The sequence below is a fragment of the Pipistrellus kuhlii genome, unplaced genomic scaffold, assembly GCF_014108245.1.
Source record: "Pipistrellus kuhlii isolate mPipKuh1 unplaced genomic scaffold, mPipKuh1.p scaffold_m20_p_55, whole genome shotgun sequence".
Taxonomy (NCBI): Eukaryota; Metazoa; Chordata; class Mammalia; order Chiroptera; family Vespertilionidae; genus Pipistrellus; species Pipistrellus kuhlii.
In genome coordinates, this window is record NW_023425557.1 from 1,991,311 (window position 1) to 2,017,357 (window position 26,047).

Sequence of the window (26,047 nt, forward strand, 5' to 3'; positions counted from 1 at the left end):
TGGAGCGGCGCCTCGAGGACGCCCCGTGGGCCCTGCCTCACTGAATATTCATGAGGGGGGCGGGCTGACGCCGCTTCCAGCCGCGACCGGCGCCATGAAGTGAGAGGGGGCCGGGGTTCGCGGCTCGCTGGCGGGAGCGGGGCCCTGGAAGATGGGGGGACCGGTGGGCGCGCTCGGAGCCGCTGCGGGGCCAGGGGTGCCCGAGGGGGTGAGGTGGGGATAGACTCGGGGACCTACGGTGCGGTTACGGGGATGGGCAGCGAGGCGATGCGAGGGGAGACCCGGAGGCTCCTGGGGACGGGGCGTACGTCCGGGGGGCCCCGACGGGCCGCGCCCGGCAGGTAACCCCTTCCGGCCCGACGACCGGGGACGGATGGGGGGCGGAGGGGACACGGAACTAACCGGACAGCCCCGCCGCCAGGCTCAACGTGGACGGGCTGCTGGTCTACTTCCCGTACGATTACATCTACCCGGAGCAGTTCTCCTACATGCTGGAGCTCAAGCGCACGCTCGACGCCAAGGTGCGTGGGGCCCGCGCCGCCCGCCGACGGAGGGGCTGCCCCGGGGACGCAGGAGGCCTAGACGGAAGCCCGGGGTCCCAGACCCCTCAGCCAAAGCGATGCAGCAGCGGAGGCTCAGGGAGGCGGAGCTGCCCGTGGTTAGGGATGCGTAGACGTTGGGGTGGGCTCTCTGAGTTGGAGTCCTGGCTGCACCACTGTGTGCCTTTGGGAAAATCACCTAACCTCCCTGGTCCGTAGGTTTCACCCCCGCGAAATGGGTGTAAGCCACACCGCCTGCCTCAGAGGGCTACATGGGTGAATTGGCCAAGTCAGGGAGCGGTTCTCAACTGGGGATGGGTCTTTGACACCCCCCACCCGCCCCGAGGACATGCGGATACCTTTCTGGGTGGCAGATGGGTGGAGTGAGGTGCTGCTGGCATCTGGTAGGTAAAGCCCATTGATGCTGATAAACATCTTAGAGTGCGCAGGGCAGCCCTCTCCGACCACGTATTATCCCGCCCCCAAATGTCAATAAAGCCCAAGATGGCAAACCCTGATGTAAGACACTTAGAAATACTGCCAGAAAAAAAAAAAGAAAGAAAAGAAATGAAATACAGCCAGGTGCACAGTAAGTGGTGGAAGTTTTGCTAAATTAAAAGAAAAAAAGGCTCTCCCTAGCCTGTGGCTCCGCTGGTTGAGCCCCCTCTCATGCCCTGGTCGCTGGTTCGATTCCCAGTCAGGGCACATCCTGGTTGTGGCTGGGTCCCCAGTAGGGGGCGTGCAGGAAGCAGCCCATCCATGTTTCTCTCATTGATGCTTCTCCCTGTGCTTTCCTCTCTCTAAAATCAATAAAAAACATATTTATTTGTTTCTTAAAATATACTTTATTGATTTTTTACAGAGAAGAAGGGAGAGGGATAGTTAGAAACATCAATGAGAGGGACATCGATCAGCTGCCTCCTGCACACTTCCCACTGGGGATGTGCCCGCAACCAAGGTACATGCCCTTGACCAGAATCAAACCTGGGACTTTTCACTCTGCAGGCTGATGCTCTATCCACTGAGCCAAACCGGTTTTGGCAATAAAAAAACATTAAAAAACAAAAAGAAAGAAAGAAAGAAAGAAAGATCACTATATTCAGATACTGTGCTGATTGTTTAGCCCACGGTTTCTCAATAGAGCTTATTAGGCCCATTTTATTTTATTTTTTAAGATATATTTTATTGACTTTCTTTACAGAGAGTAAGGGAGAGGGAGAGAGAGCTAGAAACATCTATCAGCTGCCTCCTGCGCACCTCCTAATGGGGATGTGCCCACAACCAAGGTACATGCCTTTGACTGGAATCGAACCTGGGACCTTTCAGTCCGCTCTATCCACTGAGCCAGACCAGTTAGACTAGACCCATTTTAGAGATGAGGCTACTGAGGCCAGAGAGGTGAAGGCACTTGCCAAGGACCCCTCAACAGAGAGGTGGCAGAAATGGGGTTCAAATCCACTGCTCCTGGGGCCCAGGCTTTCCACTGCTGTGTTGTCCTGCTGTTCCAAGATGGAGGTATCATTGGGGAGGGGGCGTTCCGAGGGTTTATGCCCCTGAAGTTCTGGGAGCCTGTGTCTTGTTCCTCTCACTCCCAACGCGCAGGGTCATGGTGTGCTGGAGATGCCCTCAGGAACTGGGAAGACAGTGTCCCTGTTGGCCCTGATCATGGCCTATCAGCGGGTAAGTGACCCTCTGGGCCTTGGAGGGGAAGGGGGGAGGGGCCGGGGCTGAGCCCACTGTCGTCGGCAGGCGTATCCTCTGGAGGTGACTAAACTCATCTATTGCTCAAGGACAGTGCCCGAGATTGAGAAGGTGAGCTGGGGCCCATCTCCGAGCTCCCCCCGTTTCCTGGGCCCATGGTCTCCCCCCGGGGGTTGCCATCACCGCTGGGGGTGGGTGTTGGGGAAGCCGAGGAAGGGGCTGGGGCCTGGCTGGGAGGGGGCTTGCGCTTTCAGGGAGGCCCAGTCCCCTGCCTCCTGGGCCGGCACAGGTGATTGAGGAGCTTCGGAAGCTGCTCAACTTTTACGAGAAGCAGGAGGGTGAGAAGCTGCCGTTCCTGGGGCTGGCGCTGAGCTCCCGGAAGAACCTGTGCATCCACCCGGAGGTGAGTGCCCAGCCTCCCCTGGCCGAGGCCCGGGGCGAGGAACCTTTATCCACCAGGGGTTTCTCCGGGAGGGCAGCAGGGGCCACACACAATTCTCCTCTCACTTTTCAAAGTCAACTCATTGCTCGTGGCCAGGGCAAGCACACTTCTTTCGGGGCGCCTTTCCTCTCCCCCCAGCCTGGGAGAGGTTACAAAAGCACTTCCTGGAGTCCAGCAGGCCTGGGTTCCTGGCTCTGGAGCACTGGTTGTGTAAATTTTTAAAAAAATATATTTTATTGATTTTTTACAGAGAGGAGGAGAGAGGGATAGAGAGTTAGAAACATCAATGAGAGAGAATCATCGATCAGTTGCCTCTTGCACACCCCCTACTGGGAATGTGCCTGCAACCAAGGTACATGCCCTTGACCTGAATCGAACCTGGGACCTTTCAGTCCGGAGGCCCATGCTCTATCCACTGAGCCAAACCGGTTTCGGCTAGTTGTGTAAATTTTTAAAAAATATATTTTTATTGATTTCAAGAAGAAGGGAAAGAGAGAGAGAGAGAAAGAGAGAGATACATCAAGATGAGAATCATTGATCGGCTGCCTCCTGCATGCCCACACAGGGGATTGAGCCCACAACCTGGGCATGTGCCCTAACAGGGAATTGAACCGTGACCTCCTGGTTCATGGGTCGATGTGCAACCACTGAGCCACACCGGCTAGGCAGTTGTGTACTTTTGCGTAGGTGATTCCTGGAGTCTAGGCCTCAGTTTTTCCTTTCTGTTAAATAAGTAAAATAAGTACCTGTTTCAAACAGTTGATAAGATTGGGTGAGATGAGGTATGTATAGTCCTTAGCATGTACAAAGAGCAGGAAGAATATGAGAAATTTTCATGATATTAATAGATATATGACAAGTAGAATATTCATTTTTATTTAATTATGTTATAAAGGCACAGAGCTCACTGCACCAGAAATTGTTCTCAGCACTTTACGTGTAACTCGTGGAAGAGATATTCTGTAAAATTATTGGTAAGAATATGTCAGAAATAATAGAGACGGTGGAGGATAATGAGAGAGCAGCCCAGGCCGAGGCGGCTGACGTGGGAAAGCGGGAGGGCAGGTCGGCAGCCTCACGCCTTCCTGTTGGTGAAGGGGGTTCTGTGTTGGGCAGAGGCAGCCCTGGCTGTGAGCCGCCCCCAGCAGAGCCTCAGAGGGCACAGAGCCGGGCGGCACGGCAGTCTGTCAGGCCGTGTGACCGGATCCTCTTGGAATCCTAAGACCTGCCAAGGCCCTGGTTGTTTGCACTTTAAAAGATGGAGCAGTCACCCTCAATCTACACACTGAAGAATCTTCAAGGCTTCGTGGTGTGCGGGTTTGCTTTTTTAGTTTAATGGACATAGTACTCATTTTGGGTGTACAACATAATGATTTGATATTTGTGTACATCTCGGAATGATTACGCAATAAGTCCAGTTTCTGTCCATCACCTTACATATTATAATTTTTTGTGTCTGATGTGAACTTCTAAGATCTATTCTCTTAGCAACTTTCAAGTATGCATATAGTATAAACTGTAGTCACACGCTGTGCGTCCCCAGGACTTTTTCTTTTAACTGGGAGTTTGTACCTTTTGACCACTTGCGCCCATTTCGCCCATCCCAAGCCCACCTCTGGCAGCACCAATCTCTCTCTCTATGAGCTTGGTTATTTCTTTTTTCTTTCTTTCTTTCTTTCTTTTTCTTTTTTTTAGATTCTCTACATAAATGAGGTCATCTGAGTGACTTATTCACTCAGCGTAATGCCCTGCAGGTCCACCCGCACTGTCACAATGTCTCCTTGTCCATTGCATACAGGGCTTAATGTTTCCAAAGTAATAACTTTAGAGGAACAGTTTGCAGTAAGTTCCCAAGAGTCTTAACTGTTTATTATTGAAGCAGGTTGAGGTGTGAGTTTTCCAAAAATCCCCTCGCTCCACCCTTGAGAGAGCAGCTTCCCACCCAGGGGTGAGGGGGACCAGGTCCCGGGAGTCGGCTCCTCAGCCTGTGTGGGTGCTGAGGGGCACACCCGCCCTGCCCCCCAGGTGACACCCCTGCGCTTTGGGAAGGATGTGGACGGGAAATGCCACAGCCTCACGGCCTCCTACGTGCGGGCGCAGTACCAGCGGGACGCCAGCCTGCCGCACTGCCGCTTTTACGAGGTGCCCGCCGGGCGGGGCGGAGGGCGGGCGGGCGGGCGGGCAGCAGCCTGTGCGGGCCCCCTCTGACCCCCGGCCCCTCTCGCTCTGCCCCAGGAGTTTGACATCCACGGGCGCCAGGTGCCCCTCCCTGCTGGCGTCTACAACCTGGATGACCTGAAGGCCGTGGGGCGGCGCCAGGGCTGGTGCCCCTACTTCCTCGCCCGGTACTCGGTGAGGAGGCTGGCAGGGGTGGGCAGAGGGCATGTGTGAGGAGTGCAGGCTGCCTGCCCATCTGACGGCCTGTCTGCCTGCCTGTAACTCCCTGTGGGCCTGGGCCTCTGTCTGTCTCTGTCAGCTTGCTTATTGTTGTGCCTGGCCTGTTTGCCTGGCCTCGCCTCGCCTCTGGGCCTGCGAGGAGGTGGCGTGTAGTGTGGGTCGGGGGGGAGGTAGCCTGGTTCAGGGATTGGGGTGGCAGGCAGGCTTGGCGTAACCCTCCCTCCCCGCCCCCCTCTCCCCCTCAGATCCTGCACGCCAACGTGGTGGTTTACAGCTACCACTACCTCCTGGACCCCAAGATCGCAGACCTGGTGTCCAAGGAGCTGGCCCGCAAGGCCGTTGTGGTCTTCGACGAGGCCCACAACATTGGTGAGGAGGGCGCCGGGGGGTGATCCCAGCCCCTCCGGTGCCACCCAGCCCCTGCCCGCCTGAGCCGGCCTCCCCCTCTTCCCCTCCAGACAATGTCTGCATCGACTCCATGAGTGTCAACCTCACCCGCCGGACCCTGGACAGATGCCAGGGCAACCTGGAGACCCTGCAGAAGACAGTGCTCAGGTGGGGGACCCCGTGCCCGCCTTGCCCCTGCCCTCCGGCCCCTCCTGACCCGGCTCCGGGGACGCCAGCCCTGTCCCACGTCCCCCGAGGCGTCACCCCTCTCCCTGCCCCCGTCTCCCCGCAGGATCAAGGAGACGGACGAGCAGCGCCTGCGGGACGAGTACCGCCGCCTGGTGGAGGGGCTGCGCGAGGCCAGTGTCGCCCGGGAGACGGACGCCCACCTGGCCAACCCGGTGCTGCCCGACGAGGTGCTGCAGGGTGAGCTGCCGCCGCCGCCCGCTCGGCGCTCCCGGGCCCTCCCCGCGGGCGGCCGCTCACCCCGTGCCCCACCCCGCAGAGGCGGTGCCGGGCTCCATCCGCACGGCCGAGCACTTCCTGGGCTTCCTGCGGCGGCTGCTGGAGTTCGTCAAGTGGCGGCTGCGCGTGCAGCACGTGGTGCAGGAGAGCCCCCCCGCCTTCCTGAGCGGCCTGGCCCAGCGCGTGTGCATCCAGCGCAAGCCCCTCAGGTGCGCCCGCGGCCCTGCACCCGCGGCCTGGGGTCTCCATGTAGCCCGTGTCCGGCATGTAAGGGAGGGGGGCGAGGGCGCACGCCCGCACCTGTCGGGGTGAGAGGCGGGTCCCAGGGCCCCTGTGCTGGGCAGGCCGCCTGGCCTGATGGGAGGATTTTCCTGAGGCGTTGGGTGGGGACACTGTGCAGAGGGTGGGCCGGGCGAGGAGCCAGCAGGGCACCCGGGAGAGCTAAGGGGTAGTTCCACCCTAGGCCCTGAGGAGGGCTCCTGACACCACCCGGCAGGTGGGGGCTTGGAGGAAAGGCCCTAGGCCCCCTGGGCCCCTCCGGTGCCTCTCACCGTCCCCCACCCCCAGCCTGAGGGCGAGAACGGATCTGGCAGGAAGGCAGGGCTCCAAAGTCAGGCCTGGGGGCGCGGAGACCCTGGCTGCTCTGCCTCTCAGGGGTGGGGCAGCCCTTGGTGTGGCCTTGCCTGCTCCCCCCAGAAGGGAGGCTTGTGAGGGCAGAGATGGGGTCCCAGCACCCCCCACATGTTCCCGAGACCTGTTTTGTGCTGAGGACACGGGGTGACAGAGAGCGCTGGCCCTGCCCTCTGGGCTCACCGTCTTCGTGGGAGACACACCGTCTCCAGACAGAGACCAGCTGAGAAGCCGGGATGGAGAGGCTGGGCAGGGCACACCGATCCAGCGGGAGTTGGGGTGGGAGGGGGTGCAGACTTGAAGAAATGACAGTCAGGAGCAGATTCCAAACTCTGGAGCCAGGCGGTCCTGCTCCGTGACCTGCCTGTCCCCGAGGGAGAGAGCCTGAGGCCCGGGGGTCAGTGTGACAGCGTACGTGAGACTGCGAGCGTGTGAGCACTGGGGCTGTGGTGCCGGGTGTCAGCAGCGTGGCCGAGTGTGACAGAGACGGGATGAGGTTCTGGGTACACGTGTGTGACGTGTGGCCGAGCAGCAGTCACGTGGCTGGGGTTCTGGGTGTGGCTGTGGATCTCCGACTTTGACTGAGAACCTGTGTGTGAGGTTGTGTGCCCATGTGTGACGCGGGACCCCATGACTGGGTGTGGCTTCTCTCTCTGTGCCCGTGGAGATGGGAATTCTGGCAGCGGAGGAGCAGAGGTCCTGACTGTCCCTCCCCCTCCCCCTCCCCCATCTGGCCTCCCCGCCAGGTTCTGCGCCGAGCGCCTCCGCTCCCTCCTGCACACCCTGGAGATCGCAGACCTCGCCGACTTCTCCCCGCTCACGCTGCTGGCTAACTTCGCCACCCTGGTCAGCACCTACGCCAAGGGTAGGTGCGCCTCCTGCCTCGCCGGGCCCCTGCAGCTGGAACCCGGGTCCCAGTGGAGCCGGGGGTTGTCTGTGGGACTTGGACCCTCGGGAGCTTGTAGAGCTGGGCTTTGAGGCACTGGGGAGTGTCCGACAGTGCTGAGTGAGCGAGCCTCCTGCTCAGCTCTGTGCTTTCAGAGTGGAGAAGGGGGGAGTGTCGATGGTATGAGAACCATTGATGGGCTGCCTCCTGCACGCCCCCTGCTGGGGATGGAGCCCGCAATCTGGGCATGTGCCCCTGACGAATTGAACCCAGGACCCATCAGTCCACAGGCTTACGCTCTATCCACTGCGCCTCACCGGCCAGGGCAGGACCTGGTTGTTGAGTTCCTGTTGGCACTGGGGGCCGTGGCAGATTCTGAGCAAGGGAGGGGCAGGGGCAGTTTGCACTTTAGAAGTGTGCTTTCCGAGGGGCTGGGGGCAGGATAGACGGGGCCTGGCCAGGGCTGGACGAGGGGGAGGGTTGGGGGGGGAGGAGGAGGTAAGGAGGCCAGGACTGACTTGGCGCCTGGGTGTGGGCGCCTGGGTGTGGGCAGCGCGGGGGAGGAGCTGAGGAGGACGCTCAGATTTCCAGCCGGCGAGGGGAAGTGCCCAGAGGCGCTCGCCTTTGTCAGTCAGCACCCCCCTTCCTCCTTTGTCAGTCAGCACCCCCCTTCCTCCTTTGTCAGTCAGCACCCCCCCTCCTCCTTTGTCAGTCAGCACCCCCCTTCCTTTGTCAGTCAGCACCCCCCTTCCTCCTCTGTCAGTCAGCACCCCCCTTCCTCCTTTGTCAGTCAGCATCCCCCCTTCCTCCTTTGTCAGTCAGCACCCTCCTTCCTCCTTTGTCAGTCAGCACCCCGCTTCCTCCGCGTTAAACCGGCCCAGGCCCAGGCTGGCCCCCGGGGATCACTCCTCTGTCCGGAAACCAGGTCAGGCTGCCGGACGGGGCCCGGCCTGCGGAGGACAGAGCTGGGCTCGGGAGTTGGGCCGTCCCCCACCCAGGGCCCATCGGAAGCAATCCCACTGAAGATTCCATGCTGCCTTCCTCCTCTCCTCCCATCTGCCGACACCTCACTTCTCTCTCTCTCTTTTTTTTTTTTTTTTTTTTTAATAGATTTTATTGATTTTGTACAGAGAGGAAGGGAGAGAGATAGAGAGTTAGAAATATCGATGAGAGAGAGTCATCCATCAGCTGCCTCCTGCATACTCCCTACTGGGGATGTGCCTGCAACTAATGTACATGCCCTTGATCGGAATCGAACCTGGGACCTTTCAGTCCACAAACCGACGCTCTATCCACTGAGTCAAACCTCCTGCTACACCTCACTTCTTTTAAAAGAAATATATATATATATATATATATATTTTTTTTTTTTTTAATTGATTTTTTACAGAGAGGAAGGGAGAAGGATAGAAAGCTAGAAACATCGATGAGAAACATCGACCAGTTGCCTCCTGCACCCTCCCCCACTGGGGATGTGCCCGCAACCAACGTACATGCCCTTGACCGGAATCGAACCCGGGACCCTTCAGTCCGCAGACCGACGCTCTATCCATTGAGCCAAACCGGTTTCGGCTACACCTCACTTTCTTAATACGTGCTGCTTTTGTTTGTTCTTTACTGATTTCAGAGAGGAAGGAAGGGGGAGAAAGGGATGGAAACATCAATGATGAGAGAGAATCATTGATTAGCTGCCTCTGCACGCCCCCTACTGGGGCAAAACCCTGACTGGGAATTGAACCTTGTCCTTCTGGTTCGTGGATCAGTGCTCCACCACTGAGCCACACCGGCCAGGCCTCACCTCACTTTCTTTTACCTGGAACACCCTCCCCCTCCCCTCAGCCCCAGACACCACCTCCTCCTCTCGATCCCGGCTCAGCAGGATGTCCTTTCTCCGCGCAGCCCTCTGCCTTCCAGGCTGGCCCGGCCTCCTCTTCGGGGCTCTTCGTCCCAGCGCTGCCTCTCGGGGGGTCATTGTCTTGGGACAGGTCTGTGTCCCCGTCACTGAGCTGTGAGCCCTGAGAGGGCAGGGCCGGAGCTGTCCTGGCCTCTGCTGTGTCCCCAGCACAACGGGTGGGACCTGCGAGCCCAGCGAGGGAGGCCACCACCGGGGTTCAGGGAGGACTGGTGGGGAACAAGGGGGGCAGATGGCAGATGGACATCGGAGCAGAGCTGCCAGCCTCCTGGTGGTCAGACGGAGGCGAGGGGGAGGACCCCCTGGCTGCAGGTGTTGGTTCTGAGCACAGCGGCAGGCTGGGTGTATTTGGACTCGGGTGGCTGGCCCATTCACCATGGGGGTGGGGACTGGCGAGTGGGCGTGGTCATCACTGGCACCCAGCACTCTCACCGCCTCCTGCAGGTTTCACCATCATCATCGAGCCCTTTGATGACAGGACCCCGACCATTGCCAACCCCATCCTGCACTTCAGGTGAGCCCCAAGCCAGAGGGTCCGAATGGACTCTGGGCCCCGCCCCGGCCTGGCCTTCACCACCCCCGTCTGCTTCCCACAGCTGCATGGACGCCTCGCTGGCCATCAAACCCGTCTTCGAGCGCTTCCAGTCTGTCATCATCACGTCTGGGGTGAAGGCCTTCTCTGTCCTCCCCCACTCCCCTCGGGGGCTCCTGGTTCTGCCCAGTCCTGCTAAGATCCCTCCTGTCGTTCCCACTACAGACGCTGTCCCCACTGGACATCTACCCCAAGATCCTGGACTTCCACCCTGTCACCATGGCAACCTTCACCATGACCCTGGCCCGAGTCTGCCTGTGCCCCATGGTACTGGGAGAGGGGTGGGTGACGGGTGGGAAGATGGAAGCGAGTGGCTGTCTTTCCTCGGTCTGCTCCCTCCTCTGATCAGGCAGGAGAGCTTTGCAGCTCAGGGCACAGAGTCTGGGTGCAGACAGACCTGGGCACTCCCTGCGGGCATGCTCTCCCAGTCTCAGCTTTCTCATCTGTGAAATGGGCATGCCTCCTCTGACCTCCCAAGGCGGCGGAGGGGAGAGTGAGCTGTGGGCGTAAAACGTGGTTTTGCCTGGTTCATTGTCTGGCTGTGACCTTGGCAAGTGACCCTTCTGCTCTGAGTCGTGCCCTCTGTAAACGGCATCACAGCACGAACCCGGGTCCTTCATCTGAAGCTCTTGGGCCGGGGTGTTTGAGAATTGAGGATTTCCCTGACTTTAGAAACAAGATCTGTGCTGTGTCAGACCCACAGGCCTGAGCAGCATCCTCTGGTCAAAGTCATGATTATTTCAGCAATGAAATATTTTATTTCTAAAAATGTTTTGTTTTTAAGAGAGAGAGGAGGAGAGAGAGAAACACTGATGAGAGATAAACAGATCGCTGCCTCCCAAATGCCCCCCACTGGGGACAAAGCCCACAACCAGAGCATGTGCCCTGATCGGGAATCGAACCGCTGACCTCTTGGTGCATGGGACGATGCTCAATCTACTGAGCCACACCAGCTGGGCAGCAGTGAAACCTTTCAAAGAGTCAAAAGGGGAGATCAGTCAGGACTTTGGGTCTGGCTGGGCAGGTTCCGCTCCGCTGTTTGTGCAGACTTCAGTGTCTGGGCTTCCCGGAGTGCTGGGCGGTGGGAACTGTTTTTCCCCGACCGGCCATGCAGGCAGCATGGTTCTGTGAGGGCCAGGGGGGAGCAGCAGTGGCGGTCAAGGTCACGGTGAGAAGCGTTCTCCCGGAACCGCCCGGCTGGCGTGTGCGTGCTGGCTGGGAGCGCGGGCAGACGTGAGCTCAGCTCCGTCTCCGCTGCTTGTTTGCCGCGTGGCCTCGGGCGGACAACTCGCCTTTTCTGCGCCTTCGGAGCCTTTCTGTGCAGCATGGTAATGTTAGCCGAGCAGGGACACCGAGTCTGAAGGCTCAGGACAGCACTGGCTGCAGCCAGACCCCACGCCAGGGCGGCTGCTGCTGCTTCGCTCATTGTGACGTCTCCCGCTCCTCAGATCATCGGCCGCGGCAACGACCAGGTGGCCATCAGCTCCAAATTCGAGACCCGGGAAGACATGGGTAGGCCCCCGCGGGAGCTGGTGGCGGGCTGGTTGGGTTCCCACGGGAGCGGTAGCAGTCAGTGTGGCCTGTCTTGCTGCCGTAACAAACACTCCCAGGCCCAAGTGGCTTCACATAGAGGCTGCTCCTGGCCCCGGGCCCGTGCCCTGGGGATCGCTGGGGGCCGCCCGAGGTCGCCTCTGGGAGCCTCCGCCTCTGGGCGCGTCACGGCCGTGGTGAGACGTGACGAGGGATCGTGGTGACCGTGGTGAGTGGCACACTGGCTACAGAGGTGCCCACCTGGGAGTGGCACACGGCTCTTCCCTCCTTTCCTTGGCCATGGCAGTCACAGGCCAGGCCAACTGCGGGGACGGGGGTGCTGTGCTCCCACCGGCCTGCAAGGAGAGGTGGAGTGTGTGTGTGAACAGCCCTACAGAGGCTCCCTGGGGCTTCTGTGAGCCCCAAGGTCAAGACCAGGCGTTAGACAGGCATGCTGACAGGGAGGGGGAGGGGGCCCAGGCCAGCGAGGGGGTAACCTCTGACCCCCGCAGCGGTGATCCGGAACTATGGGAACCTCCTGCTGGAGATGTCCGCCGTGGTCCCCGACGGCATCGTGGCCTTCTTCACCAGCTACCAGTACATGGAGAGCACCGTGGCCTCCTGGTACGAGCAGGTACGCCCGCCGCCCACTCCCGGGAAGGCCCTGGCTCCTCAGTCCTGGCTCTGCCCGGCTGGGTCAGGTGCAGGAGAGACACAGGACACAGAAATAGTTTAAAGAACCAATAGTGGGTACCCGAGGCCCTTCCCCCTCCTCCAGGCTAAGAACCAGCATTACAGCCTCTGGGCCCTCAAAGGCCGCCCTGTTCGTGGTTCCCGTGCTGCTTTTTGGGGTGACACCATGCCTGTGCCCCCAGCGCATATGGCTTGACCTGGTAGCAGCCAAGACTCGCTGGGTGCTGTGCTGTAAGAGGAAGGTTCTGGAGAACTAAGGCTGGACAGACACTCGGGCAGGGAGTGCCCTGGGCGAGTGGGCAGGTCACGGCATTCTGGAAATGGGACCGGGACTGGGGGTGCAGGATGCAGGAGGGCAGGGCTGCTCTGTCCTCTGCTTCCGAGCGCCCATGGCCAGCTCAGCGGGGTGAGATGGTGAACGTTAATCCCCTCTCCAGGGAGTGCGGGGGGGCTCACCCACTCGTGGCCAAGACCTTGGTTTTGTCCTCAGGCCCTTTCCTCTCGGGGAGGGCCCGTGGCCCCCAGCCCCGCCTCCTGAGGCCGCTGTGTCCTGTGACATCTGTGCTGCCCGGGAGCCGCAGTCCCGCGTCCCCTAAGCAAGCCGTGGCTTTAGCTTTCACGAGTCTGTGGGCACCTCTGCTCCTCTCGGTGTGAGGCCGGGCCAAGGTGCCCTTTTCCCAAATGGAAATCCGGCTGCTCCGGCTCCTCCCGCTGAGGGAGGGTCACAGGGACCATCTGTGGGGGGTCCTGTCCCCATTGTCTCTGTCTGTCCTGGCCACACTCTCTATGACGGTGTCACATATGAAATCTTGTCTCCAGGCAGCGCCGGGCGGGGAGGTCCCGGCTGGCTGGCTGGGCCACACGCCTGCCCCATGGTTCCAAGTCGGGTGTGGGGGCGGTTCCCTGCCAGGACCACAGGCTTCCTGCAAGAGGCGGCTGCAGAGCCGCCGCCCTCCATAGGGGTCTCTGGGGAGAGACGTGGTCTGCAGAGCGGGCCTCCTGCGGCCACACTGACCGCCTGTCCTGCAGGGCATCCTCGAGAACATCCAGAGGAACAAGCTGCTCTTCATTGAGACCCAAGACGGGGCAGAGACCAGCGTGGCCCTGGAGAAGTACCAGGAGGTGCGGCTGGGCCGGGGGAGGGGAGCTGAAAGCGGCTGGGGGGTGGGGGGACAGCTCTGAGGGCCGCACCCCTGTCTTGCCTCCCCCGCAGGCCTGCGAGAACGGCCGCGGGGCCATCCTGCTCTCAGTGGCTCGAGGCAAAGTGTCCGAGGGAATCGACTTTGGTGAGTGGACTGGGCTCTCCTCTTCACCACGGCCTCCCTGGGCTCTGGCCGTTCCTGCTCCCCAGGGGACGCCCGGCCCCCTTCCCTCCGTCCCCGGTGGGGCCCTGGAGCACCCCCTCTCCTCCCACTCCCGGGCTGCGTGAGGGTGGCTCTCCTGGCCTCGGGGTGACCCCTCGCTGCCGCCCACACAGTGCACCACTTCGGGCGGGCCGTCATCATGTTCGGCGTCCCCTACGTCTACACGCAGAGCCGCATCCTCAAGGTGAGCCGTGCGGGGTGGCAGGGGGTCAGGGCCTCTGGGTGCTCCCCCAGGATGGGCACGGCGAAGGGGCTGATGCAGAGGGGCAGGCGTGAGGGCCCGCCCCACCTCCCCCCTCCCCCCTCCCTCCTCCCCAGGCGCGGCTGGAGTACCTGCGGGACCAGTTCCAGATCCGAGAGAACGACTTCCTCACCTTCGACGCCATGCGCCACGCGGCCCAGTGCGTGGGCCGGGCCATCAGGGGCAAGACCGACTACGGCCTCATGGTCTTCGCCGACAAGGTGGGGCCGGGCCGCCCAGCCCGGCGGCTCCCCTCGCCGTCCCGATGGGGCCGGCTGGCGGGTAGCCCCAGCCCCGCCCCTGTCCTGACACCTTCCCTCCGCCTCCCGCTCAGCGGTTTGCCCGGGCGGACAAGCGCGGGAAGCTGCCCCGCTGGATCCAGGAGCACCTCACCGACGCCAACCTCAACCTGACGGTGGACGAGGGCGTCCAGGTGGCCAAGTACTTCCTGAGGCAGATGGCGCAGCCGTTCCACAGGGTGAGCCGGGCCCGCCCGCTGCCCGCAGCGCCCACGCCCTCCCCGCCCGCCCGGGACAAAGGGCGGCTTGTGTGCCCCACACGCCAGCCTGGGAACTGGTGGGAGGCCAGGGCCACAGCCGCCAGCGTGTGTCTATGGTAGACGAGCTGGTGCGTGAGCCCCAAGGAGGAGGGCGAGAGCACGGGGGCGAGCAGCAGGCGGAGCCTCGCCTGGGCACGGCCGCCTGGCCGCCTCCGCCTCCCGGCCTGTGCTGTCGGCCGGGATAGCGGGCTCTGCACCCATGGCCGTTTCCGAATCCCAGCGCGCGGTCCCGTGCCCCGTGGGCCTCCCGTCTCCTCGTGGGCGCGTGGGGAGGTCAGCCCTGTCCCCAGCCCGGCCTCACCCTCCCGTCCGCGCCCGCAGGAGGACCAGCTGGGCCTGTCCCTGCTGAGCCTGGAGCAGCTGCAGTCCGAGGAGACGCTGCGGAGGATCGAGCAGATCGCCCAGCAGCTGTAGCGGAGGTGGGGCAGGGCCATAAAAGGCGTTCCTGGCGACTCGCGTGTTCCCTGGCCCCGCGTCCCAGGGGCTTGGCGGGGCCTCTGGAGGCACAGGACAGTCTGTGCAGGAAGGAGACCTCACGCAGACATTCCTGGCGGCCAGATCGACAGCCTTTAATAGCAGAGGAGAGGGCAGCCCATACACGGGGTGTCCCAGGGGGTGAAAGGACCCCCGCCCCCCCCTCGAGGGAGCTGCAGGCGCACATCCTGTGGACTTCAGCGGGGGCCCAGGTCCTGGGTGCTGGCGCTGAGGGTCCGAGAGGCCTCACTCAGGTGCCGGTGGGGGAACTGGGGAAGGCACAGGGGTGCTGAGGGTGGGCGAGGGCTGGACACCGGGTCCAGCTGCACTAGAGCCCCTTGCCTGCTGGCTGTCCACTGCCTGCCGGCTGTACTGTGCCTTCTTCTCATGTCCACCCCCTACCTGACCCCCAAGTAAAGCCATCATCCATTCTGTCCTCTGGTCCATTCCCACCCACCAGCCTGTGTCCTCCCGCCCCTGGCCTGTCAGATGGCCCCCACACACACATCCCTGACCAGGTGCCCTGCCCCCCTCACCTGGGCCCCGGGAGCCCTGGCAGCTCCCACGTGCAGCGTGCTGAGGGACACTGCTCTCTTCATCCTGCAGAGGGAGCCAGTGAGTGCGGGAGGGCCTGGCTCCCGCCCTGGGAGGGCCTGTCCAGCCCCGGGTTTGACTGTCACAGGGGAGGTGGGAGCCCTGGAAGGTTCCTGAGCAGGACAGGGGGCTCGTCACTGACCTGATCCAACACTCACCCGGCTGCTCCCGCCGCCCCCTCGCCTCGGAGGCGGGAGACCAGCTTCTCGCTGCCACGCCGGATGGACTCCCGGAGCTTGGAGAAGGAGCTGCTCCGGCGAAGGGTCTGGGGGGCGGGCGTCCGGCACACGTCAGCCCCACATCCCGTCAGCCGCCCCCCCCCCCCCACCGGGAGCGGAAGCTAAGCCGGCCTCACCTGTTGTTCCACGTCACCAGCTCTGCCTGTGCCGGGGGCTCCTGGGGGACAGACGGGGCGTTGTGGTGGGGACACCGAGAAGCCCCTGGGGGGAGGAGGGCCGGGGGCTCACCGAGCGGGGCGGGCAGGTCCTCCGTGCTGAGGATTTCCTTGTACAGCTCCTCCGCCTGCTGGAACTTGTTCTGTTTCAGGTAGGCTGAGGCCTGCGGGGGGCGGAGCCGGCTGAGCTCACCCCGATATTCCCACCCAGACCTCGCCCACAGCCCCACCACTTCCTGCCTCAGGGACCAGGGCAGGGGGCCTCCTGGCTCAGCCTGTCCCTGCTCTACTTTGTGCCTCTGTTTCCTCATCTGCAAAATGGGGGCCACAGAACACCTACCGCCCAGGGTCCTTTGAGAAATGGGTGGTCTGGCCCTGGCTGGTGAGCTCAGTGGTTAGAGCGCCAGGCCGTGCACCAAAAGGTCCCGGGTTCAGTTCTCGGTGAAGGGCACATGCTTGTGTTGCAGATTTGATCCCTAGTCCCAGGAGGCAACCAGTCCAAGTCTCACACTGATCTTTCCTTCCCCCCCTGCCCTTCCTCCTTTCCACTCTCTAAATAAAGATAAAAAAATCAATGGAAAAAATGTCCTCGGGTGAAGGTTAACAAGCAGCAACGGATGGACGGTACAGGGAAGGCACTGAGGGGACCTAGAGCTCAGTAAACGCCTGACGCTGCATCCCTCCCGGCTGGCCCCCGGCTCCTTTCCCTGGGCCGCGCCCCGGCCACCGGCCCCTGCGCCTCCTGCTGCTCCCGCGGCCTCGCCCCGGCAGGGCCGGCGGGAGACCGGGGAGCCCCTCCTCACTGCCTTCAGAGGGGCCCCGAGGCCGGCAGGGCCCGAGGGAGACCGGGGAGCCCCTCCTCACTGCCTTCAGAGGGGCCCCGAGGCCGGGCGCCTCCCCCGAGCGGCCTCACCAGGTTGTTCTTGGTCTTGGCCACGTTGGGGTCGTGGGGCCCGCCCAGGGCCTGGTAGATGCCCAGGGCCCGGGCGAAGTGCCGCTCCACCTCCTCGAACTTGCCCTGGTTCTGGCACAGCAGCGCCAGGTTGTTGAGCTGCTTGGCCACGTCCGGGTGGTCGGCGCCCAGGACCTAGGGGTCATCGGGGTCGGAGGCTGCACGATGGCCGAAACCGGGTCATGAGTGGGGGTTACAGGGCCAAAGTGGAGAATTGCATGGGGTTGGGCAGAAGTTACACCAAACGGGAGCTTCATCAGGTCAGAGGTCACGGTGGTCCAGAAACCACCTTTGACCTTGGGATGCAAATGATTACATCGAGGAGGGGGTTGTACCAGGTTGGGGCGTGTGAGGTGAGTTAGGAGAGGTCAAGGTCAAATGGAGGGCAGGGCAGGGCAGGTCAAGTATGGTGGCTCCTGGAAATGGTGCTCACAACACCCAGGGAGAAGGGCCTAAGAGGTTGGGGTCACAGAGCATCAGAACTGGACATTTCGGGATCAGACGGGAGGGGCCTCGGCCGGGCAGGGCAGCACCTTCTCGCGGATCTCCAGGGCGCGCTGGCACAGGGGCTCCGCCTCCCGGTACCGCCCGCGCTTCCCGTACAGGACGGCCAGGTTGTTCAGCGTGGCCGCCACCTGCGGGACCAGGAGGCAGGTCAGGAGGAGGCAGACGCAGGCACAGCCCGGCCCTCCCTTCCTCCCTCGGACCCTACGCACTGCAGGGTGCTCGGGGCCCAGCGTCTGCTCCCGGATCTGCAGGGCGTCATGGAGGAGGTCCGTGGCTTCCTTGTACTTGTTCTGGTCCCTGTGGGGCGGCGCCAGGATGGGGGTCAGCCAGGCAGGGGTCCCAGGAGCCAGGCTGAAGTGGCACCCTTTGGGGTCCCTTCCAGGTCTCCCCACACCGAGTCTAGCACCTCCAGGCACTGCCCAGCCTCTGGCCACCCCAGGGACCGCCCCCCGCCCGGTCCCCGCCTGCAGCCTCCCGGCACGGCGGCGCTCACCGGTACACCAGCGCCAGGATGTTGAGCATGGTGGCCACGTCGGGGTGGCAGTGGCCGGAGCTCCGCTCCAGGTCCTCCAGCGCCTGGCGGCACAGCGGCACGGCCACCTCGTAGCGGCCCTGGCCCGCGTACTGGATCACCAGGTTGTGCAGGGTCCGCAGCCGGGCCGGGATCTCGTAGCCGCCCTGCTGGGCCGCCGCGGCCCCCGCCGCCTCCGGCCCTGGGGGGCCGGTACCTCGTCTCAGGCCTCCTGTCCCCTCGGCCTCCCCCGAGGGGCCCGCCCCACCCCAGGGCTGCGGCTGCCCCCGCCCCCGGGCCATGGGTGCCCCCTGGGGTCGGGGTCCCAGGCCCCTGGGATGTGAACCTGCCTGGTCTCAGCGCCCAGCCTCACCGCACAGTCACCCCCAGCCTCCTGCTCCGGCCTCCCCACCCCCTGCCTGGCCCCGGCCCTTGTCAGAGGCCTGGGGTGCAGCATCCCTCCCCGCCCAGCCTCCCGCCCGCCATGGCTGAGCTCCCAGTCGGGCGGCCCCCACGCACCTCTCCTCGCCTCCTCCTCGCTGGGGAACAGGGAGCCCAGGCTGTCTCGGCGGTGGGGGGCCTCGGGCTGCTGTGGGGAGGACGGGGGAGGGGGGTCACAGGGCTGGATTTAGTTTGAGATTTAGTCCTGAGCCCCAGGGGTGCGGCAGGCGGTGGCCAGGACACCCTGAGGGCCCGGGGAGGGTCTGCAGGGACAGCTGAGGCCTCTGCGGAAGTCGGGGGTGGGGGTTGGGGGGCGTCTCTGAGGGCCCAGGACACCGGGCTGCGCGGGGGACGGGGAGCCAGGGGGTCTGCGGAGGCCGGCCCGCACCTGGCTGTCGGCCGGCGGGTCGTACTGGCGCAGCTGCCCCAGGAACTCCAGGTGCCCCTTCTCCTCCTCCAGCTGCGCCACGGCCTCCTCGCTGGCCTGCAGCCGCCGCTGCGTCTCCTCCAGCTCCTCCCGCAGCCACGCGTTCTCCTGCGCCAGCCGCCGGGCCTGCGCCCGCAGCCGCTGCTTCTCGGCCTCCAGCGCGCCCACGTGCGCCGACAGGGCCAACAGCACCTGCGGGGGCGGGGGCGGGAGTCAGGGCCGGGCCTACCCGCCAGACACCCCCAGGCGGGACCCCCCACCCCGATTCTGCAGAGAGCCCTCCGGGTGACCCAGGGGCACACCCAGGCACCAGATGCCCGAGGACTGCACGTCCCACCCAGGGACCCCCAAGCGTCCCAGACCACAGTGCTGTGAAGGTTCAGGGAGACTCACACCCAAGGGCCCAGGTACCCCATCTCTGGCCTAGAACCCCCTTCTCCACCCTGGCTCCCCCAGGTCTCACCTGCCCCAGGCTTCACCCCCCGCACATGTGGACCCTCCTCCCCGCAGGTCCGACCCCCGACCCCCACCCCCAGCTGGACCCCGCGTACCTGCGCTTCGCCCAGCCCCAGCTCGATGGCTTCCAGCGAGTGGCTGACCACCTGCTGCTTCTCCTCCAGCAGCTCGGGGCCGGCGCCCGGGCCCGGGCCCGCCAGGGCCTCCGCCAGCTGGCCGGCCAGGCCCCGGTGCTCCGCCCGGAGGGCCTCCAGCCCCTGCACCACCTGCCGCGTCTGCCGCACCAGCTCCTCGGGGCTCAGGCGCTCGGGGCCCAGCCCCACGCCGCCGGGGGCTGCCACCTGCACGGACATGGCTGCTCCTGGGGGGCAGCGGGAGTGGGGCGTCACGGCCGAGGCCGGGCCCCTCCCAGCTGCCTCCCTTTGGAGCCATCCCACCAGCCCTCTGCCTCGTAGCCTCCTGCTTCCCGCCAGCACCTGGTCCACACCCATCCCGGCCAGCCCGCAGCCGGGAACATTCTAGGCTCCCTCTGCTGTCCTCGGGCCGAGCACAACGCCAGCACCCCACGGAGGACGGGCCCAGAGAGGGCAATGCCCGTGCGGGGCCTCCCACGGCCGGCTCACCTGGCGGCCCTCAGCTCCCCGCGGCCCCGGGGCCCCGGCCCGGCCGCCCCTGTGTGACCGGGACGGGAGGCGCCCTCCTCGCTGGGCGTGGGGCGGGGTGTGTGGAGGCGGCAGCCTCACCGTGAGCTCATTCTCAGGGTGTTTTTGTTGCGAACCAGTCAGACCGCTGGGGCCGGGAGGCAGGGCGGGAGGCGAGGGCCGGGGGCCGGGGTGCGGGAAGCAGAGGTGCCTCTAGATGGGGGTCGGCGAGGGGCACCCCGGTGTGGGCTCCCGGGCCCTGAAGAGCCGACAGACCCGGAGAGAACAGGCGTCCGCCCTCCACTGCAGGCAGGCCCAGCCAGCCCAAGGCGTGTTGGGACACATGTGACAGGCGTGGCCCACGGATGTCGCTGGCCATGTGATAGCTGAGGGTCTGAGGCCCAGATCATAACACGTGGGGCTTCGTGTGGTTGTAGGTGGGGGACAAAGCCAATGCACAGCTGGTGGTGCCTCTGGAGCCCTCACACACACACACACACACACACACACACTCACACTCCCCTCTCAGAAATACAACTCCCACACACTCCGCAGGGATTCTTGGAAATACAGCCCGGCCAGCGGGGCTCACTGGTTGAGCGTCGACCTATGAAGCAGGAGGTTATGGTTCGATTCTGGTCAAGGGCACATGCCCAGGTTGCAGGTTCGATCCCTGGTGGGGGATGTGCAGGAGGCAGCTAATCAATGATTCTCATCATTGATATCTCTCTCTGTCTCTCTCTCTCTGAAATCAATACAAATAAAATAAAAAGAAATACAAAGTATAACACATTCTTCTCTCAGAAATATAACACATTCTGGACACACTCTTCCTCCTCTAAAAAATAAAATTCAAGCCAAAACCGGTTTGGCTCAGTGGATAGAGCGTCGGTCTGCAGACTGAAAGGTCCCGGGTTCGATTCCGGTCAAGGGCATGTGCCTTGGTTGCGGGCGCATCTCTGGTGGGGGGTGCGCAAGAGCCGGCTGATCAATGTTTCTCTCTCATCGATGTTTCTAACTCTATCCTTCTCCCTTCCTCTCTGTAAAAAATCAATAAAATATATTTAAAAAAATAAAACTCAATAAACACACTCACAGGCATCCACTCTTTCCTTTCAAAATACAACATACTAACTCAGGCAAACATACACATGCACCCCCTCAGAAATAAAGCACTGGTGTATTTTCCTCTCAGATATAAAAGCCAACACACAACACACACAGAAACAAATTTTCTCACCCGCAAAAATACAACCAAATCCTGCGTCTCACATTCAGGCTGTTTCCTGGCCCCTAAGCTGGACACAGGCCCACACTCAGTCCCGCCAGCAGCCCTCCTCCCTGCACACGTGCGCCCAGGTGACAGACCCTCCCCACCTTCCCCACCTTCTCCAAACCCCCCATCCCCTTGCTGGGCTGGGCCAGCGGGGACATGGGCTCCTGAGGCAAATGGCCCCTGAACTCAGGCTGCCACAGTGGGTGCCAGGCCACAGGCGGCTGAGGAGACAACCAGAGGCAGCGCCACAGCTTCCGAACACACTTCACTCAACCGCCGTCCACCCACCCCGAGCCGCCCCGCCGCCCGGCCCTGCTCGCCAGTTCCCATTCACATACCCTGAGACCCGCAGGGAGGGCAGCTGCTAGCCCCGCCCGCAGACTCTCATCCCCCCCAACGTACACGTCTGTGCACGTCAGTCCCTTTCCACGTGTGTGTGTGTGTGTGTGTGTGTGTGTCACAGCTCACACAGAAGCCCCACACAGAGTCAAACACAATCACACAAGTCTGAGAGCCATTTGACAACCACAACCTGCACGCACACAATCTTGCTGATTTCTACAACATCACGCACAGTCTCAGGCAGCTAAGCTGGATGCTCCATGCACTGCCTCGCTGCACCACCCACCGTCTGACTGACGACCACAGTGACAGCCGCAGCGAACGCACAGCCGCACAGCACAGGGGCTGTTCCCGCCACGCACACCGGCTCCCACACTCACACAGTCCCCCGGCAGCGAACTCCCCTTCCCTGCTCAGCCCGGGTGCATCAGCACACAGCTGACAGTGGTAGTCACACCTCCCTGCCACTCCCGTCTCACAGCCATGCAGCCTCTGGATCACACTCACACTTCATTCTGTGAACAGTTCAACATACACACAGCGACACACATGCACACACACACAATCAGAGGCAGCCCACATTTCCACGCCGCTAATTGCTTTCCACGCCCTCCCAAGGCCACAAACTTCATCACCCCTTTATACACTCATAGCTACAGCCTGACCCCATCTCTGCACACACCTGAGCTTCCCGCACCCTCACACACACCTGGGCTTCCTGCACCATCACACACACCCTCACACACACCTGGGCTTCCTGCACCATCACACACACCCAGGCTTTTTGCACCATCACACACACCATCACACACACCTGGGCTCCCTGCAACATCACACACACCATCACACACACCTGAGCTCCCTGCACCATCACACACACCATCACACACACCCGAGCTTCCCGCACCCTCACACACACCTGGGCTTCCCGCACCCTCACACACACCTGGGCTTCCTGCACCATCACACACACCATCACACACACCTGAGCTCCCCGCACCATCACACACACCATCACACACACCTGAGCTTCCTGCACCATCACACACACCTGCACCTCCTCCACCATCACACACACCTGGGCTCCCTGCACCATCACACACACCATCACACACACCTGAGCTCCCCGCACCATCACACACACCTGAGCTTCCCGCACCATCACTCACACCCGGGCTTCCTGCACCATCACACACACCATCACACACACCTGAGCTTCCTGCACCATCACACACACCTGCACCTCCTCCACCATCACACACACCATCACACACACCTGGGCTTCCCGCACCATCACTCACACCCGGGCTTCCTGCACCATCACACACACCATCACACACACCTGGGCTCCCTGCACCATCACACACACCATCACACACACCTGAGCTCCCCGCACCATCACACACACCTGTGCTTCCTGCTCCATCGCTCATACACACGCACACGCTGTGCTAGTTCCGTATGCTCGCTGGCAAGAGGTCGCTGTCATGGCCAGTCAGCCCAGCCCGGAGCACCCCAGCTTCCCCGCAGCGGTCACTGGGCCCCCCCTCGCTGCTCCTAAGCCCCGCCCTCGCTCCTGTTTACCTGCGCACGGGGAGGGGGCGCGGCCCCAGCGGGGCCTCCGGGGCTCGCGGAGCCCCAGGGCGGGGCGGGGGCGTCCTGGGGCCCGCAGGCCGGTCCCCTTTGCCAGGCCGGCGGCCCGGCGGTGCCCAGGCCCGGCCCTCACCCCCGGCCCCCGCCTCCATCCTCGCGGCCCCGGGCACCCTCGCCCCGCACCCCGGCGCCCACCTGAGCGCGGCGGCTCCGGACCCGCTCTGCGCGCTGCACCCGCCGCGTCCCGACCGCCGGCACCCCCGCGGCTCCCAGCCGTGCGGCGTCCGGGCGGGGCGGGGCCTCCGAGGGCGGGGCCGCCGGGAGCTCCGCCCCGCAGGTGAGGCCGGCCCCGCCCCCGCCCGGGGAAAGTTTAGTCCCAGCGGAGCCTCCAGAGCCTGTCAATCCGAGGAGGAGTCCGGCCTGGAAACGGGGCCTCGCGAGCTAGAACTCCAAGACCTCGGAGTCTTGGAAACTTTGGGGCCCAGGCCCATGGCCTCTTGCAGTTTCGGCGGCTGCGCCTTTGCCTGGGTTGTGCCTCCAGCTCGGACCGCTCTTCTCAAACCTGTCACCGTTTGCCTGGTCTCTTCTCAAAGGCCGCTTCCTCCCTCCGAGGGGCCTTCCTTCTCAGTGACAGCCTCCCACGAAAACGCTACCTCATTCATTTCCCGTCCTGATCTGGTCCACAAACTTTTCAGGGCCTAAAATTATTTCATGTGACGTATCACATCAATGTAACGTAATGGCTAAACTTTGGGCTCCGGGTTCAAATCTCATCTCAGCACTTGGCTGCGCGGGTCTCCGGCAAGTAACTGACCCACCCTGTGCCTCGCGCTTCCTAATCTGTAAAACGGGGATAGTCAGGCTGTGAGGATAGAATGATTAATAAATGGTTAGGAAGCATTTAGCAAATATCAGCTTCTGATTGCATGTATTATATTATCCCCCCCAACCCCCCGAATGTCAGCTCCTGAAGATAGGGCTCTGTATGGTCAGCATGGTATCTTTTTTAAAAAAATACATTTTTATTGATTTCAGAGAGGAAGAGAGAGAGAGAAATATCAATGATGACAGAGAATCACTGATCAACTACCTCTTGCACACCCAGGCATGTGCCCTGACTGGGAAATGAATCTCGACCTCCTGGTTCATAGGTTGATGCTCAACCACTGAGCCACACCGTCTGGGCAAAGAAACTCCGTACTTTTAAAAATTATTTATTTACTTTTTTCTTTTAAATATTTTTATTGATTTCAGAGAGGAAGGGAGAACGAAAGAGAGAAACATTGATGAGAGAGGTACATTGATCAGCTGCCTGCTGCACACCCCCTACTGGAGATCGAGCTTGCAACCTGAGCATGTGCCCTGACTGGGAATTGGACCTGGGACCACTTGGTCCATGGGACAAATGCTCAATCCACTGAGCTATAGCAGCTGGGCTGTTGTTCCACTTATTTATGTATTCAGTGGTTGAGTCTTTTGTTTTTTTTTTAATACTTTTTATTGACTTTTTTTTTTTTTTTTTAGAAAAAGAGGAAGGGAGAGGGTCAGAGAGAGGCATGTACCCTGACCGGGGATGGAACCCTCAACCCTGGCCAATCAGGACAACGATCTAACCAACGGAGTTTCCAGCGAGGCCAGCACTGTATCTTTAGTTCTGAAGAGATGATGCTAAGAAGGTGCTCAATAAATACTTGTTGAATGATTGGATGGCTGAATAGAGTCTTAGAAACGTAAACTGGTCCAGACAGGGCTCACATATTGTAGCATCATAGAATTTAGCTCAGGGAGAGCTTTCCTGAGCCCGTGCGGAAGCCTGGTCCCGGCACTACAGGATGTGTCCAGCAGAGGGCGCTGCTGGCCCGTGGACTAGGCCGTAGACGCGCAAGCAGCTTCCTAGCTGTTCTCCAAGCCCCGGTGCAAATGCTCCCTCCTCCGGGAAGCTTTCTCTGACCCCCTCAGGCTTCCTGGGACGTCCCTTCTGGCTCCCACAGCCTCGGGGACCCCCATCCCAGCCCTGCCCTGTGGGTCACCGTCTCCCACACCGGACTCACTATCGTGTCCCCAGTGCCACCCAGCACCAGCAAAGCACAGAGAAGGCACTCAGCGAGCGGGTGCTGGTTCAGCGAGGGAGAGTAAAACTCAGATGCACAGCCTAACTTCTCCAGATGATGGTGATGATGATTTTGTTAATCTTCTTTTTTTTTTTTCATTGCTTTTCTAAGGGCTTGGAAGAGAGGGATGGAGAGAGAAAGAGAGGGAGAGAGAGATGTGAGAGAGGCAGATCAACTAGTTGCCTCCCGAACTCACCCGATGAGGGGGCAGGGAGTGAACATACAATATTCAGGTACTTGCCCTTGACTGGGAATCCAACCCGAAAACCTTTGGTGCGCAGGCTGATGCTCTAACCACTGAGCACACCTGCCAGGGCTCCAGGTTTTTAGGGAAGATGGTGCAAGGGGGCAGCTGAGCCCCTCACTCCCACCTCTCTTGGCCTCAGGACCCCGGGTGGTGGTTCTGGGTCTGCCACGCCCTCCTTAGGAGGAAGTGCAAGGACTGGAGCCAGGCAGCCCAGGTCGAAGCCCTGCTGCGTCAGATGCTGGCTGTGTGACCCCCGAGCCAGGAGCTAACCTCTCTGGTCCTGAGGTTCCTGGTCTGTAGCACAGGACTCACAGGGGAGCCCACTCTGTGAGCTGTGATGGGATGTGAAAGGCTCAGCTCAAAGCAGCACATGGGAAACTGCCTGTGCGTGTGGGCGGGGCCAGTGGGAGGGGTTTGGGGCCAGGTAGGTCTGAGTTCAAATTCTTCTGTTGTAGCCCAGCCAGTGTGGCTCAGTGGTTGAGCATCAACCTAGGAACCAGGAGGTCACGGTTTGATTCCTGGTCAGGGCACATGCACGGGTTGAGGGTTGGTCCCCAGTTGGGGGCGTGCAGGAGGCAGCCGATCCATGATTCTCATCATTGATGTTTCTATCTCTTTCTCCTCCCTTCCTCTCTGAAGTCAGTAAAAATATATTTTAAAAACAAATCTTCTGTTGCCATTTCCTTTCCATGTAACTTGGGATAAGAAATGATTTTCTGAGCACCTATTTCCTCATCCTATAT

General features: G+C 61.7%; 2 protein-coding genes across 9 annotated transcripts; one reads left to right on the forward strand and one right to left on the reverse strand.

Annotated features, from left to right (window-relative positions):
• ERCC2 (ERCC excision repair 2, TFIIH core complex helicase subunit) lies at positions 1 to 15,560 on the forward strand. Of its 3 annotated transcripts, XM_045573678.1 has the most exons (24): positions 251 to 341; positions 422 to 521; positions 2,142 to 2,219; positions 2,289 to 2,351; positions 2,530 to 2,643; positions 4,708 to 4,824; positions 4,918 to 5,034; positions 5,325 to 5,448; positions 5,538 to 5,634; positions 5,759 to 5,892; positions 5,972 to 6,140; positions 7,308 to 7,426; positions 9,804 to 9,873; positions 9,956 to 10,025; positions 10,117 to 10,218; positions 11,400 to 11,463; positions 11,994 to 12,115; positions 13,204 to 13,296; positions 13,388 to 13,460; positions 13,652 to 13,722; positions 13,857 to 14,000; positions 14,114 to 14,257; positions 14,660 to 14,757; positions 15,419 to 15,560. In XM_045573678.1, exons 1-23 carry the CDS (start codon positions 253 to 255, stop codon positions 14,750 to 14,752), a joined length of 2,367 nt encoding a protein of 788 aa, XP_045429634.1. In that variant the 5' UTR covers positions 251 to 252; the 3' UTR covers positions 14,753 to 14,757; positions 15,419 to 15,560. The 3 variants fall into 3 exon arrangements, with proteins under 3 accessions (XP_036272320.1, XP_045429634.1, XP_036272319.2); XM_036416427.2 differs by lacking the exons at positions 251 to 341; positions 15,419 to 15,560 and adding an exon at positions 1 to 99 and having other exon boundaries at positions 14,660 to 14,786; XM_036416426.2 differs by lacking the exon at positions 15,419 to 15,560 and having other exon boundaries at positions 14,660 to 14,786.
• KLC3 (kinesin light chain 3) lies at positions 14,887 to 23,256 on the reverse strand. Of its 6 annotated transcripts, XM_036416452.2 has the most exons (14): positions 23,105 to 23,126; positions 22,854 to 22,872; positions 19,190 to 19,459; positions 18,600 to 18,830; positions 18,290 to 18,359; positions 17,753 to 17,972; positions 17,469 to 17,556; positions 17,286 to 17,387; positions 16,714 to 16,887; positions 15,874 to 15,964; positions 15,762 to 15,802; positions 15,565 to 15,671; positions 15,349 to 15,412; positions 14,887 to 15,081 (listed from the first exon to the last, which is right to left on the reverse strand). In XM_036416452.2, the coding sequence occupies exons 3-14, from the start codon at positions 19,445 to 19,447 to the stop codon at positions 15,010 to 15,012; spliced, it is 1,518 nt and encodes a 505-aa protein (XP_036272345.1). In that variant the 5' UTR covers positions 19,448 to 19,459; positions 22,854 to 22,872; positions 23,105 to 23,126; the 3' UTR covers positions 14,887 to 15,009. The 6 variants fall into 6 exon arrangements, 5 of the variants coding, with proteins under 5 accessions (XP_036272345.1, XP_036272343.1, XP_045429635.1 ...); XM_036416450.2 differs by lacking the exons at positions 22,854 to 22,872; positions 23,105 to 23,126 and adding an exon at positions 23,142 to 23,256 and having other exon boundaries at positions 19,190 to 19,455; XM_045573679.1 differs by lacking the exons at positions 22,854 to 22,872; positions 23,105 to 23,126 and adding an exon at positions 19,718 to 20,383 and having other exon boundaries at positions 18,290 to 18,356; positions 19,190 to 19,455.
• Positions 23,257 to 26,047: the final 2,791 nt, after the last annotated feature.

Coding starts and splice junctions, on each gene's coding strand:
- KLC3 (XM_036416450.2), bottom strand. CDS start 19,447: ATGTCCGTGCAGGTGGCAGCCCCCGGCGGCGTGGGGCTGGGCCCCGAG. Junction 15,672..15,761: donor CTGGTGACGTGGAACAACAG/GTGAGGCCGGCT, acceptor CCCGCCCCCCAG/ACCCTTCGCCGGAGCAGCTC. Junction 15,413..15,564: donor GGGGCGGCGGGAGCAGCCGG/GTGAGTGTTGGA, acceptor CTCCCTCTGCAG/GATGAAGAGAGCAGTGTCCC.
- ERCC2 (XM_045573678.1), top strand. CDS start 253: ATGGGCAGCGAGGCGATGCGAGGGGAGACCCGGAGGCTCCTGGGGACG. Junction 342..421: donor CGACGGGCCGCGCCCGGCAG/GTAACCCCTTCC, acceptor CCCCGCCGCCAG/GCTCAACGTGGACGGGCTGC. Junction 13,461..13,651: donor GTCCGAGGGAATCGACTTTG/GTGAGTGGACTG, acceptor CCGCCCACACAG/TGCACCACTTCGGGCGGGCC.